Here is a 14,998-nt window from a genome sequence, read left to right as displayed (position 1 = left end):
AAGAAGTGAAACAAGCATCGACACTATATAGACGACAATAGCATATAATATCTTATCATTGAAAAATAAATAATCGTGCGAGAGGATCTCTCAAACACTACAAATTGAACAATAGCGTTACAGCTTACAGCACTACATTCTGATTTGCGTACCCGTGAACTATTTTACATAAGCCCTCCCACTAATCTACAGACCACATTACGAACAGGTATTACAAGATAAATACTTTTTTAAATGTGGAAGTTGCTAACACAACACATAATACACAACATGCATCTGAGAGAAATCAAGGTGCAGGCTTCCGTCTGATGAACACGTTGCACCACTTGATAAATCCATGCAAGCAATAAATGCATGATGGTCCCCAGAGTATTGGCATGTCCTCAAGCTGTGCTAGAGTAAATCCTCATAATATTAAGTGATCCTTCCAGACTGGTCAACTAAGGTGCCTATTTGATCTCCACAAATCGCTCTGGATATGTTACCAGGCTCTAACATATTAAAGATGACGACTGCAAGAAACATACGGACACAAGTGTCATCTTATCTAAACTGCTAATACATCAGCAAAGCAACTCTGTTGATAATTAGTTGATAAGGGGTACTAACCAGGAATGTTGTTCTCCTCACAACACGTTACTGCTGTCATGTCCATTCTGCTGAATCCTCTTGCTGCTAACTCCCTGAAGGAAATGTGCTCAAATGGTGTGTTACTATTGCCTCTAGGGGGGCAACCATATTCATCATCACCAACAATACCTTTAAGGACAACATCTGCATTGACTGATTGAAAGTGCATCTAGTCAGATTTCCTCTTCATATCAGCTGCCGCTTTAATAGAAACAAAATTAAAGCTGTGAAGAACAGGAATTTGTACGCGCAAGACCACTGGACAAGTCAGAATAATGAATAGAAGCATACTTTCAGAAGCTCTTAAGGCAGCAGCTGTATCTGTTGTGAAAAGTGGATTCCCTATGCCAGCACCAATCCCACCAAAGATAACAACCCTCCCTTTTTCAAGGTGACGTATTGCTCGCCGCCTAACGTATGGTTCTGCAACTTCTTGAATCATCAATGCGGTCTGGACTCGTGTCTCCACACCTATTTTTTCTAGTGATGCTTGAAGAAGTACCGAATTCATTACTGATGCCATCATTCTGACAATTAAAACAGGCAGGTGTAAGCATATACCCATGTCACTGAAATAGCAGTTCACCAAAAGCCCTTGACTAATATAGAAAGAAAGCTAGAATCCAAGCGTGCGTAATGTAAGATGAATAGATGTGGAATTTTGTAGCTAAAAGATGTATACGAAAGAAAACCACGGACACTGAACTCCATTTATCATTATTCAGTTAAGACTGAAAGGTGTGTCTGCCTATGGAAGAAGACAAGTTACCAATTTACAAGTTCAAATGCTCATGCTCAGTTTCTCTGCAGTACCAGCACTAGTGAGTATTGGTACACTTGCTGGCCTGCTCTCCTGGCTTAATGGACTGGGCTAGTCGCGACTAGTCATTCAACTCGGTCCACATGCTACTTACTCAACTTGACTTTACAACTTAGAAAAATCTTGAATACTATATAGCATTCTTGTTCCCATTCAGGCCTCCATCACAGACCAACAACGCAGATGACCCTAAAAGTAGAAAGAAAAAAATGTCTGTTCTTTAAAAAAAATGTCTTTGTTGTTGCAACTTGTCAACAATTTCTTACGAAATTCAAGAGGACAATGTTGTCAAGAAAGCACCAGTGACAGTATGATCTTGTTAAAAAGCTCTTGTGGTTCTTAAACTCTATGTTATACGGACACTGATACGTGTATCAGTATCGAGGCCGATACGGATACGGCGATACGGTACTTCCCCAAAAAACCCCGATACGTGGATACGTTTCAGAATTTTTTTTAATAAATAAATAAAGAACAATGCATATCAAAGTTCACAATAATAATAAATTAAAGTTCAATACCAGTCATACATAGGCAAATACCAAATAGTAGTCAATACATAACAAACATAGACAAATCTAGGAAACTAATATAATTTATTAAGGACAGCTTGCAGGCTTGCAGTTCGATGCTTCATGGCTTATGCTTCTACATCCTCCACAAGGTGCTTCATTCTCATGAATGGTAACATAAGCCCACGATGGAGCCTTTATGTCAATCGTGGATGCAGATCCTACACTACCACTGGCACTTGCGCTAGCATTAGAACCTCCAGCAGCAGCACTAGCACTAGCATGGCTCAATGTAGCCATCTACAGAAGAAGGCAAGAACAGATTGAGGTCTCTAGATCGGGGGAGGAATCAGAGAGGGAAACAGAGGAGCAGAGGAAACTCACCGGCGAATGGGAGATTGCAGCCAGCAGTCCTCCTTTCCGGTCGCCGGCGGGCGGCGGCTCGTCGCCGGCAACGGCGCTCGTGCGGGAGGGACGTCTGGCCGCCTGGTCGGGGGAGCGGACGTGCGTGCCGCTGCGCGAGGGAGCGTGGGGGGCAGAGAGTGCTAGGTCACACGAGGTGGGATATGGGGCTCAGGTGCTTCGTGGGCTGGGCCGTATCCCCAAAACAGGCCGAGACGTGTCCAGCCGACGTATCAATGTATTTACCATTTTTTTCCGATACTCCATAGACACGTCTCGACGCCGTGTCCGCGCCGTATCCATGTCCGAGACGTCTCGGACACGTGATACGTGGCCTTTTGGCCGTGTCCGTGTAACAGAGCTTAAACTCAGTGACTCACTACACAAGTATTAAATTAGACTCTACACTGATGCATATGGCTCCAGCGAGACTATGAACTTGAACTGGCACTTGCCAATATAATGCCGGTTTAGTACGATACATAAAGATCTGCTTAAGGAAACATCTAATGGATTCTAATCAATAAGCAGATCCAACCAATTGCTCGATCAATCTGTCCACTGGAATACAACCAACCAAGGCCAAGCGTTTGTCTACATTACGAAGTAAAACGACAAAACGTTTGTCTCATTCTGTAGGACCCATCCAAATATTTTTTGTTGCATGCTATCATTATTCTGTCAGGCTAAAAATGTAGGTGCAGCAGACAGGACAAATATCAAAAGGAAATAAAAAGGAGAAAGCAATGTCAGAAAATTACCCGATTGGGTACGTTGAGGCTCGATCAGTACCAGTTGCAGCTACCCAATTGTCACCACAGAATATATTCCGCCCTCCTACCACAATTGCCACCTAATAGGAGTGAATGCAATATAATTTGACAAGTGTTTCTTCATATAGGAAAAATGCACCACTCAGATCAAATGTATGTGCTCTTTTTACCTCCACACCATGATGGCACGCCACTTGAACTTCTCTAGCAATCAGCATTATAATCTGACAAGATGACAAGTTTAGTGTGAAACGATCAGGAGTTCAGGACAGCATGAAAACCAGATTTAGCACCAGCAGTTAATTTATACTACCTTGGGGTCAACATTTTGAGGAGCTGCTCCTGCCAACGCAGTGCCCCCAATCTTCAGAAGCACCCTCTTCCATCTTGGATTTGAAAGAGAATTTGCTCTGGAGCTGCCAACCACAGTAAGAGGGCCAGCGCTGGAAAGAGGACACCTACAGTGATAAAAATTAGCTGAGACTAGTAGATCCCCAAATTAATCAAGCAAAAATGTCAAAATGGGCCACCTTTTGCTGGCGTGCTGCTGCTGCTGCCTCGGTTTTTCATCCTCTACTACGACAGGCGCCTTGGAGGAGGCAGGAGACGCAGAGGTCCCGACGATCTGCTCCATCTTCTTGAACCAGGCCCAGTGGCTGACGGCGCCGGTGCCGGAGCTGGCGAGCCGCTGGCACTCCACCTTGTAGCGCTTCTTAAGGTTATCGATCTTGTTCTTACATTGCTCGATGCTCTTGCCCCCGGTAGTCTTGCCCTGCCCGTCGGTCACGGCGGCGGCCACGTCCTCCCAGTCCCGACCTCGCAGGTTCCCCCGGTTGAGCTGCTCGAATCGGTCCGTGTACGCGTCGAGGAGGCTGCTGATGGCGCCGTCCGTCCACTCCTCCCGATCCTTGCGGTAGTCCGACGCGCCCGAGCTCCCCCCGCCACCGCGGCCCTTCTTCCCCCCGCCCCCGCCGCCGCTGCCGCCGCTGTTGATGTAGGAGCAGTACTCGCCCCCATCGCTGCTGAATTCGTCGGGGCGCTCCCTGGCCCGCTTGGCGTGGTGCGCCGCCTTGCCGCGCTCGGCGTGGTGGTTGCTCTCCTCCTGGGCCTGCGCGAAGGAGCCGGCGCCCGCGGCCACGGTCGCGCCGGCGAAGCAGAAGGCCTGGGCGGGCGGCGCCGCCGCCGCCGCCGCCGCGGGCTGCAGCGCGGCGGTGGCGGGCTGGGGCGGGGGAGCTGCCGGCTGGTGGGTGTCGTCACCGAGGAGGCCGAAGTCGTCGTCGCAGGAGGCCATGGATGGCCGCGCGTGGCGGCGTTAGGGTTACGCGCGGCGGGCTCCGCTTCCGGGCACGGCGGCGGCGTTAGGGTGACGACGTTACCCACCGGTGGTCGCGCGGGTTAAGGCTTTCTCCAACTATTCCCCCATCCAACTCCCCCCAACGTACTATTTACTATATTTTACTATCTCCTTCCAAAAAATTCCTCCCCCTATAACTCCTTCTCTCCAACCATTCCCCTCATATCTATTCCCCCTATATACTATCACTCATTAACTAACTATTTATTTAACGTTTTTGAATTTTAAAAAAATCATACAATATTTGTACTGTCATAATACGCATTATCATCGTGTTACGGGGCTCAAACGAGATTAATATCGCGAAGAAACGGTGTGATTAGAGATATAGGGGGAGTTGAAACTCACCCTATATATGAGGGAAATTTCAACTCCCCCTGTATATAGAGAGAGCTGTGGAGGGAGCCATTGGAGGGCTCGCTCCCCAAAGCCCCCCTACGTAGGGTGGGGGGAGGGATACGGGGTGCCGTTGGAAAACGCCTAATGGGGGCGGGCGGGCGCGTCGCACGGAGCCGTTACGGCTGGCTCACGGCTCCGTCACCGCGGGCGCGTTACACGAAATGAGATGGGTCCCATAAGCCGGCTGGTCAAACGGGAACAAAATGGATCGGCCGGCAGCAGGCAGGGCAGAACCAATAGGCCACCGACAGGCCATTTTGAGCTGGTCCAAAATACTCCCTCCGTTCACTTTTGATAGCTATATTTCATCTTGACACAATGACCAAGGAAAACAACTTTACTTATCATATAATAAATACAACACGGACTTTTTTGTTGGTCCTCCAATGCTTTAACTGGAAACTCCTCGTTACCAGTGCTATTTATTGCCACAGCCCATGCCATTAGCAAATATAGCTATCATTTGTGAACATTTGAGTTTTTAAAATATATCTATCAAAAGTGAATGGAGGGAGTACTAGCACTGGCTTGCGTACAAGCAAATTTTGGAGGAAACTTTGATGACACTTGCAGCAGAAAATATAGCACCCCCCCACCCCCCACACACACACTTCATAGAATCTTGAAACAAAATACCTCAAAAATTGGCCCCTGGGCTACGTAAAAGTGAAAGGATAAGGATTCAGTAAGCACTGGTATGATTAGAACATTCTACGTACCATCTAAGAATATGGAATTGTTTGCCTTTTATTTTAGCTATTTGGTTTCTTGCAGAGTTTTTTTTTTTGAAAAGTGTTTCTTGCAGAGTTAAGACACAGTACATATAACTCATAAGCATTATGTTCCGCTGCCCGTACCACTTCCAAGTGGTATGGATCAAATAAGTTTTGACACTAAAATTGGTGCAACAATGACATAAAATGGAACAAGTTTTACACAGTGACGACGAGAGTGTAAATGTTACTAATACAATCCCAAACATCAAAATCATAGTGGGCACAGCGAGACAAATCTATTTTTTTTGTATTGATTTAGATTTTTACTCATAAGATTTCATTTATCAAAATCATTATTGACACATATGGATACTTGCAGACAACTGATCCCCAATGAGCGTTCAAATTTGAGCTATCCAATTCATTTTCACATTCCAAAACATTTGGATTCATCTTCACGCATAAAATGTGGATATTGGCATGGAAGTAGGCTATTTGATTCATCTGTGATCCGCTTGCCTGATACAACTTGCATAGCAGGGTAACTTACAAAGAATGACCCTAAATCCGCAACGTGTAAATTTAGGAGTAAACTCTCCATAAACCAATAGCCTCCTAAAATTGTCTTATTGATAGTTTGGGCTCCATCATAACCTCTCTCCATGTACTTTAATAATCAACAAATAACTGTAGTTGCTAAATAAAAACACCAATTCGCCAAATATGTTGTAAACAAAAAAAATATGGAGCTAATTTTCTCTATGTAGCAACCATGGACCATGGTATTGTGTAGCCTAAGTACTGGTCATGGTAAACACACTACACTCAACAGTCAACACCAGAGATGGATGCTGCCCGAAGGAGAACAGAGGAATCGAACAGAAAACTACATTTTATTTCCATCCTGAAGATGGATATGTCAAATCCTCGGTGCTACAAGATTGAAATACATAATTGCATGTATGCATCCAGATGAACCTCAACTATACATAGCAATGGCTGAAACCAATTACGAATTTCCAGTTAAGATTCTCACCACTGGAATCTTGACAATGCACTATATAGCAGCATAATATTATGACACCAAGGGGTAATGTCCAAAATGTAAAGATTTGCTGAATTGTGTTAATGCATTAACGGTGAAGGCTAGAGAATTCCCAGATAGGCATATAAATATCATATAATGTTCAATGTAGCTAGGTTGCAGCGCAGGGGAAGGATGACAATACCCCTTGTCCCAAAAATAAGGTATTTAGTTTTGTCCTAAGAAACTTTCCTAATTTTGAGCAAGTCTGTAGAAAGATGTATCAACATCAAATTAGTTTTATTAAAACCGCAATTACATACATCTTAAACAGTGCATTTATGGAAGTTGCTACACTATTTTTCTACAAACTTTTTTTGAAAAGCTAATTTTTCTACGAACTTGACAAACTAAAACAAATTACATTTTGAAATGGAGGGAGTAGCAAACAGCCTGTAATATTTGAAGCACCTACTTACAACTGAAAAATCAAATTCAGGTGAAAGTGTTGAGGTGTAGATCAAAATCCATATTTGGTTGTTGAAAGATAGATACGATCAAGGGTACCCTTGGAGATGGAAACACATATGATTTGACTCTGTAAATGTAGTGTTGTATGCTAGTCGAGTCCAAACTGAACTGTCAGTTCACATAAAACATGTAGAGTTCACAAAAAACCACAACATCAGATCCTGAGTTGCAATTGCAAGGTTTTCCCCTTGTCCTCAGAAAGAATCACAACAGAAGCAATGTTTGAAACACAAGAATTCATGCTTTTCCACGCAATGTGGAGATAATTGCAGAAGCACCTTAGCAATAGCCAATAGGATTTGACAACTCAAGTTCCAAAAAGTAGCAAGTTGTAAGCATCATTTAGAATGTAGAAGCAAAGCAAATACAATGATTTACTTAGAATGCCAGCTACTATAATCGTATAACAAATATCTGCATCTAACCAAATATTTCCACGAAGGGTCATATATTTAATACAGACTGTATAGTAGTATTTCAGTAACCATTCCATATAGGTAAAAATAAAATACATGAGATTGCAAAGAAAATTATCTGTATAAACTCTATCAACTTGCAAAGCGTAGAAACAAGTGCCTGGTAGAAAAGAAAAAACAGAAAAACACAATAAGACAAATAAAGTTGCAAAAGGAAAATCTATCACTGAAGATTGACAAATCATAAGTTGGTTTTCCCTGCAAGCAAGAAGATACTATCAAGTCAAGCAAATTGTTCACGAACCATTTGATGAACCTTAATAGTTGAAAAATTGAAACGATTTTGCAAGCATTATCCTTGCAAAATTCCTTAATCAACTAAGCAACATGGGATTTCCATACGAAACTTGGCATCCCATATCAATACTGCAAGCAAGATAATCTTATAAAAGGGAATAAAGAAGTACAGCAACCATGATGATTTGATGACGCTTTCAAGTTTCAAAACATCAATACAGATATAACAGCATGCAAAGTTAAGTATCTGAAGGAACCTCTGAATAGCACAAGCAACACATTGCTTGCAACAAAACTGTCATGATGATACTTGCAAGCAATTGTCCAAATATTCGGTTCTAAGGAATTGGTGAACACTTTGAGCCTATCAGAAACATTGTGCCATTACAATCCCACAATAACTTCTGAAAGTAGAGAAGATGAAATGTATAGAACTACAAAAAGGTCTAAACAATTTAAAAAATATGTCACGCGGCTAATAATAATAATGCACCATACCTTTCTAAAATAAGAAATTTGTGCATCACCTAGTGTGATAGATGAGGTCTCTGAGACATCAACTAATTCTTGACGGCAGGTACCATTGGAGACTCATGGTCTCATAATAATGGTGACTCAGTGTCAGATCACTTGGAGTTAGATGAGGTCTTGAGACATCGAGTTATTCTTGAAGGTATTGTGTTAGACTCATAAACTCAAGAGTCATGACAATGGAGACTCAGGATCAGACTGGGCATTCAGGTGGTGCACAAGGAGTAATCTGGCACGGTTGACAGCTGCAAAGTAGACGCAGATGTGCTCCTCAAGGTCAGCAAGCTGCCGTAGCAGGCTGGGGTGATTCTTCCTGAGCTGCCGCACCACCTCCTCTATGGTGTGATGCTGCCCTCGCCCACAGTCCAGCCCAAGGCGGACAAGCATCTTGTCGCTCTCCACAGTGGCATGGAGCCTGCCCACCAGCCGCTCGATCGTGTCGACGTCATTGTTCAAGACGTAGGTGCCCCTGGCCGTGGCGTCCAGCCGGTCCATGTGCTTCTGCAGGCGTTTCATCGAAGCTGCCAATGGACAGCAGGAGCTGGATGCAGCACAAGCAGGGGCCGCCGCCAGCAGCGCCGTAAGGGCGTGCGTCGCAAGCACGAGGCCCGCGACGGCGGCGCCGGTGGCGCAGGCGATGAGGCAGATGCCCGACCCGCGCCTGGCGCAGCGGAGCCAACGGCGCCTGCGCCGGACACTGAGGAGGCGAAGGTCGAGGTGGTTCCTGAGGCCGGCGAAGCTCCGGTGAACGCCCTGGAACCCGGCCCCGGGCGCCGGGAACGGGTTGGGCATTTGGTCGAACAGGAGGAAGGCGTCGAAGGCGCAGTCGCAGTGCGGCGCGGCGAGGCGCGGCGAGAGCGGGATGAGGGCGAGGAGGTCGGTGATGGGCCCGTACAGCGCCCGCGCGCGGCGGAGCGCCCGGCGGAGCGAGAGGCAGAGCAGCGACGCGTTGTGCGTGCTGCGGAGGTAGTCCGCCGCGAGGCGGGTGAGCTCCGTGTCGGGCGCGTCCCACAGTGCGCGCTCCACCACCGCCTCCTCCGGGCGGAGCACGCCGGCGAGGGTGATCCTGTCCAGCACCTCCTCCTCCTCCTCCTCCTCGTCGCTGCCGCCGCCGCCTCGCACCCCCCGTCGCCAGCCCCCGTCTACATGGATCTTATCCCAGATCTCCTGGTAGGACTCGGTGTGGATGGCGAGCCTGTACTCCTGGCTGAGGTTGATGGTGGCCGCCGACCTTGGGGTGATCCCCCGCCCCTCCGCCGCTGCCGCGCCGCTGCTAGCAGCGGTGCTCGAGCTCGTGCTCGCATTCGCGCTCCTGGTGTTCCCGTCAGAGCTCGAGGAGCCCGCCTCCTCGCCTCCCTCCGCGCCGGCGCCGGCGCCGCGCCGCGCCCACGGTCGCATCGCCCGTCCAGTCGTCGCGGCCGGTGAGCAGGAGCAGCGACCTCAAGCCAAGCGGCAGGCGTGGACGCAAAGTTATAGGAAAAAGTTTAAATAACCCCCCAGACTATGATACGTTGGATACATAGGACTCTGAGGTATGAAACCATATACCAGACACATTAAACTTTTGCAAATGGTACAAACAACCCCCCAAGGCGGTATTGGAGCCCGGTTTTGCCCGCGTGGCTGTCCACCCTGGCTTCCCCCGCCACCGTGTCTCTTGTCCCCGCCTGTCAGACCACCAAGGTGCTCTCGCTGCTGAAATAGGGCGGAAGAGGAGGCGGGCAGCCGGCTTATTTTGGCGCGAAGAGAAGTGCGGCGGCGGGGAAAAAGGAGGCGAGCAGGTTGCGGTCCGGTGAGGGAGGAAGGCTCCTAGGGCCGGCGAGGCGACCTGATGGCCGAATCGACCTCCTCCTGGGTCTCTTCTACAGGGGCGCGACCATCATCGAAGGGGCCGCCGGTGCCTGCCCGCGAAGGTCCTCTGGACTATGCGCCTGCGGTGATTTGCCGGTGCGGGCTGAAGGCACCGAGGAGGGTTTCGTGGAGCGACGACAACCCGGGGCGCAGGTACTACCGATGCAGCAGGGCACGGGTAAGGATGACTCTCTTTGTTGTTGATTTTGTTTGGAATGGTTCAGGAACAATTCCTTCTTGATGTGCTTTGTTCCTTTACAGTCAGCTATGGACTGCAAGTTCTTCTCGTGGTTTGATGGTGAGCATTCTGAATTCATGAAGACCTTGTTGATAGATCTTCGGAATGCTGTGTGGAGGATGAAGGCAGAGAGAGATGAGGTTGATGAGCTTCAGAGTGTTGATGTGACTGTAAGCAGGGAGCTTGAAGATCAAAAGAAGATGAACCAAAGTCTGCAGGAAGAACGAGAAGGAATGAAAAAGAAGTTGGCAGAGAAGGATGAATTGCTACAAGCAATGGCTATGAAGATGTGTGCAGGGGATAGGTCCAGATCAGTCTGTCCCTTTGTGTGTGTATTTGTGGTTGGTGTGATGCTAGGTGTGATGTTAGGTGTTGTGATGGCTTGATGTCAGGTGCTGTCCAGGATTGATGCATTTTGTGTGTAAGGCATGAATGAATGAATGAGCTATTTTGTGTTGACCTCAATGAATCTCAGAGCAGTTCACAATAAAAATGTGCATTTTGTGCATCTCAAACCAGTTCACAATAGGAATGCATAATTGAACAACTGGAACAAGAGCATATGAATTTGTGCAAATTAAAGTGCAGTTAGTTGCACTTATATCCATATCTATGTTTGTGCTACCCTTCAAGGACTGGTGAAGTCAGGTGTTACATGAAGTTTTCACAAAAGACCAAGCAAAAGACATGTTCATCCAAAAGGCTGCACAAGTGCATCATGCACTTCTAGTGCCAGGTCCTACATGGACACTGAATATAATACATTGTTCATCCAAAAGACTAACTGAACTAGCTGATCTATTACTATTGTCTTCCCTACTGCCTATTACTAGATGTTGTCCCCAAACAACAGATGGGCAATTCTTGAACGCCTTAGAGATGTCCCTCCTTGGTTTGCTGGCTGGGTAATGGAACTTGTCTGGCTGCCCCAGGTACCTTGTGCGGGAGCATGGACAGGAACTTGAGCAGGGCCTTGAGCCAGGTCCTACAAATGGAGAGGTGTAAATTTTTATAGAAACAAAAATGCCATAGGACACTGAGGGCCTCACATACCTCACTAAGTTTCCTCTTTTTACCCCTGGATGTAGATTGTCGATTTGCCGAAGTTGATGGCTGCCCATCTTTCTTCGTCTTCTTTGCATCCCTCTTTATATGTGCATTCTTTTTTTTGCCTGCTTCTGGGTTCTTTGGACACCTTCTTGCATTGTGAGTTGATTTTCCACACAGCCTGCAAGTCATCTTTGTGCCAACCCTGCTAAGCTTTGTCCCCTTTGGTGCCTCACCAGGCTCCCTCCTTCTCTCAGTTTTGGGCCTACCTGGCATCTTGACAAAACCTGGAGGTTCTGGCCTTGGCATATCAGAAATTGGCCAATTGGCTGGGCCCTCAACTGGCTGGAGGACATGAGCATAGGTTTTATTGTACTCTGACACAGAGAAACATGGAGCTATAAATTCATCCAGCACTTTGGAAGCTTTGTAGATGCAGCTGATGGCATGGCAGCAGGGCAGTCCTGAAAGCTGCCAGTACCTACATGAGCAAGTCCTTTGCTCCAAGCTGACAATGAACCTGTGACTCTCTTTCATCTGCACCTCAAAGCCATCATCTCCATTCCACAGCACATCACATTTGCCTGACCTTATGATGTTGACCTTCAGCTTCTTGAAAATGTTAGGGCAAATTGTCCCTGTCCACTTCTCTGCCCTTGCTCTGTTCTCTTGAATCCTCACCATTAACTTCTTCCTAATTGCTTCATTCATGGAAATAACAGGAAAGAATCTTGCATCCATGATGCAGTTGTTGAAGCTCTCACACAGATTATTGTCCACGGAGTCACAATTGGATCCCAACCTGAAGAATGCTCTGCTCCAGTGCTCAGGGCTAGTCTTCATCATATCCTGAGCTCCTTGTGGTGTATCTTGAGCTAGGCGGGCCCTATTGTAATTGAAAAGTATTCTATTAGGTGCCTTAGCACAACCCCACCATTTCTTTTGCAACTCCTTATCTGTATGTATCTTCCTCCAATTTGCATATATATGCCTTGCACACATCCTGTGTTCAGCATTAGGAACCAGTTCACTCACTGCCTTTAGCAAGCCCTGTATATGAAGCATCACAATTATCAGATGTATACAATTAAGGAATTGCTACAATTGAGGACAGAAACCATTCATAGAGAGGGTACTCCTTACCTTTTGTTGGTCAGATATTACCACCCAATCTTCCCCTCCATTGCAGATGTCGAGATCTTTCTGTAGCAGCCCTAGAAACCAGTACCAGGATTCATATGTTTCAGTTGCCACAGCAGCCCAAGCAACAGGGTACATTTGATTATTACCATCTCTACCTATTGCATAGAGCAACTACCCATTGTTGGCACCTTTGAACCAACACCCATCCAATCCTATTACCCTTCTACATCCAGCTTTGAATCCTTTTTTCAGAGCATCAAAGCAAATATAGAACCTTTCAAAGACATGCCTGTCCTCAATTTCAGGGTCTAAACAGACCACAACTGTTGAGCCAGGATTGCTCCTAAGAAGCTCGGCCTGATAGTCATAAACCCTAGTGTACTCACCCTTCATGGAATCTAGAGCAGCCTTTAGAACTAATGATTTTGCTCTCTTGCACTTGGCAATGGACACATCTGCAAGCAGGTCTTTAAGCACTGCTTTCTTGATAAGGCCAACCTTCCAGGTGGGATTATCTTTGATTTCACTGTAATAATGTTTTGCAATCACGTTTGATGTGACCAACTTGTTGTCTCTCCTTGGTGGGCAAGTATGTTCATCAACAAAGGTAACAACTTTGAACCACTCAGACCTGCTGGTGATGGAACCATATATCAGCCACTTGCAACCTTTCCAAGTACACATAGCCCTCACCTTTTTCTTCTCATCCTTTACAAACTTGATGTGCTTGTGAGTTGCTATGCCATATTTCACCACTGCCTTCTTGAATTGCCTACTGCTCCTAAAGGCCATTCCAAGTGTGAAGATAGGAACTGCAGCCTTGCTGTCATATCGGTTCTCTATGCTCTTCCACCTTTGTGTCTCTCCATCACTGTCTTCTTCATAGGAATAGGCATCACTAGAGTCGTAGCATGGGCTACCAGGATCATCTAAGTTTGGCACTTCGGCCACAACATCTTCAAGCCTGATTTCTCCAAGCTGGCTCCCATGGACTCCAAGCTTCTTAGCCTTTATATTGCGCTTAATCTCTTTTGCAAATTTCTTGAACTGTTGGCCTTCTTCATCATCAGCAGAACTGTCATCTTCTGGTGGCTGCTTGTACTCTTCATCTGATGTGTCATTGTCACTGCTGTCTTCATGAGCATTGCCATCAGCATCATCTACCTCGTCATCAGCAGAACCATCAACATAGCTCTGCTCATATTCGCTTCTACCACTCATATAGCATTCAGCCTCATTGTAGTCTTGTGAAATCTTAGGTGGGGATCTATAGAACTGCATAAAACTCCTCCAATCCTTATCCTTTTTCTCAGGACTCTGCTCAACACACTGCATACCATAGACTTCCTCGACATATATGTCTGCAGCACCTCCATCAGTCATGTTATCAGCCATCCATTGGCATGATGCATCATCAGTAAGTAACAAAAGGCCATCTGACAATTGGCAACCAGGCTTCAACCAATGCAACCTGTAGCAGCTCGAGTGGGTCACATGATCAGCAAGATGACCCTTGATCTCTGGATAAGATATCTTGTCCAACTCAACTTCGGACATCCCTGTTCTCCCTCCAACATATTGCAACTGCCCACCGGTATTGAGAAATGACCCACCAAAGTGAAACCGAACAGCAAGATTATCCATCCTGCAATATCAAAACATGTGCAGCAATCATACATCAAAATCTTACGCATTTGTATACTTTTACCCCAACCTGCAGGAACCTAATACCCCCCAAAAAAACCCCAACTTTCCACCAAAATAACCTAAACCCACAACCCTAACGCCTAAAATCCAAACTATGTCTACTACAAACAAGCCGAATACATAAAACTACACTACTTCATCGCCATTTACTTCCAAATTTCCCCTCCCATAGAAACCCTCATTCCCATACCTAGTCCAATCACGACCAAACCTTGGGGCAAAAATGGGTGAACGGCAAAGCGGGGACTAACCTCTTGCTCCTGCGCCAGACCGCTTAGCGAACGGACCTCCTGATCATGAACCCGCCGTGCGCCTTGCCGGAGACGACGGAGACGCCTCGGAGAAGACGAGGAGACCGAGAAACAGACAGAGGAGGCAGAGTCGTCCGGGACTGGTCCGCCCCTTTGGTCCGCGCTGGGCTTCCCCTTTTGTCCATGGTGGTCTGACAGGCGGGGACAAGAGACACGGTGGCGGGGGAAGCCAGGGTGGACAGCCACGCGGGCAAAACCGGGCTCCAATACCGTCTTGGGGGGTTTTTTGTACCATTTGCAAAAGTTTAATGTGTCTGGTATATGGTTTCATACCTCAGAGTCCTATGTATCCAACG

General features: G+C 46.6%; 4 protein-coding genes across 11 annotated transcripts; all 4 read right to left on the bottom strand.

Moving 5' to 3' along the window:
- Positions 1 to 28: 28 nt before the first annotated feature.
- On the bottom strand, positions 29 to 4,481 carry LOC120640878 (uridylate kinase-like). 6 transcript variants are annotated; one of them, XR_005662044.1, is made up of 8 exons: positions 3,668 to 4,481; positions 3,451 to 3,595; positions 3,308 to 3,361; positions 3,126 to 3,217; positions 922 to 1,157; positions 760 to 825; positions 610 to 683; positions 29 to 512 (listed from the first exon to the last, which is right to left on the bottom strand). XR_005662044.1 is itself a non-coding variant. In XM_039916799.1 (7 exons), exons 1-7 carry the CDS (start codon positions 4,426 to 4,428, stop codon positions 415 to 417), a joined length of 1,560 nt encoding a protein of 519 aa, XP_039772733.1. In that variant the 5' UTR covers positions 4,429 to 4,477; the 3' UTR covers positions 29 to 414. The 6 variants fall into 6 exon arrangements, 4 of the variants coding, with proteins under 4 accessions (XP_039772733.1, XP_039772734.1, XP_039772736.1 ...); XR_005662043.1 differs by having other exon boundaries at positions 453 to 512; positions 760 to 783; XM_039916799.1 differs by having other exon boundaries at positions 610 to 783; positions 3,668 to 4,477.
- Positions 4,482 to 7,511: 3,030 nt separating this feature from the next.
- On the bottom strand, positions 7,512 to 9,877 carry LOC120640877 (UPF0496 protein At3g19330-like). 3 transcript variants are annotated; one of them, XM_039916795.1, is made up of 2 exons: positions 8,373 to 9,877; positions 7,512 to 7,835 (listed from the first exon to the last, which is right to left on the bottom strand). In XM_039916795.1, exon 1 carries the CDS (start codon positions 9,801 to 9,803, stop codon positions 8,577 to 8,579), a length of 1,227 nt encoding a protein of 408 aa, XP_039772729.1. In that variant the 5' UTR covers positions 9,804 to 9,877; the 3' UTR covers positions 7,512 to 7,835; positions 8,373 to 8,576. The 3 variants fall into 3 exon arrangements, with proteins under 3 accessions (XP_039772729.1, XP_039772731.1, XP_039772730.1); XM_039916797.1 differs by having other exon boundaries at positions 7,512 to 7,737; XM_039916796.1 differs by lacking the exon at positions 7,512 to 7,835 and adding an exon at positions 8,114 to 8,278.
- Positions 9,878 to 11,323: 1,446 nt separating this feature from the next.
- Positions 11,324 to 12,839, bottom strand: LOC120640105. Its single transcript, XM_039915987.1, has 3 exons — positions 12,685 to 12,839; positions 11,548 to 12,591; positions 11,324 to 11,479 (listed from the first exon to the last, which is right to left on the bottom strand). Exons 1-3 carry the CDS (start codon positions 12,817 to 12,819, stop codon positions 11,324 to 11,326), a joined length of 1,335 nt encoding a protein of 444 aa, XP_039771921.1. The 5' UTR covers positions 12,820 to 12,839.
- A 16-nt stretch (positions 12,840 to 12,855) lies between these two features.
- On the bottom strand, positions 12,856 to 14,762 carry LOC120640104. The gene is made up of 2 exons (XM_039915986.1): positions 14,643 to 14,762; positions 12,856 to 14,329 (listed from the first exon to the last, which is right to left on the bottom strand). Exon 2 carries the CDS (start codon positions 14,326 to 14,328, stop codon positions 12,856 to 12,858), a length of 1,473 nt encoding a protein of 490 aa, XP_039771920.1. The 5' UTR covers position 14,329; positions 14,643 to 14,762.
- Positions 14,763 to 14,998: the final 236 nt, after the last annotated feature.

The sequence above is a fragment of the Panicum virgatum genome, chromosome 7K, assembly GCF_016808335.1.
Source record: "Panicum virgatum strain AP13 chromosome 7K, P.virgatum_v5, whole genome shotgun sequence".
NCBI classification, from domain to species: Eukaryota; Viridiplantae; Streptophyta; class Magnoliopsida; order Poales; family Poaceae; genus Panicum; species Panicum virgatum.
The sequence above is the reverse complement of the archived record's forward strand: the minus strand, read 5'-3'. Positions and strand labels throughout refer to the sequence as shown.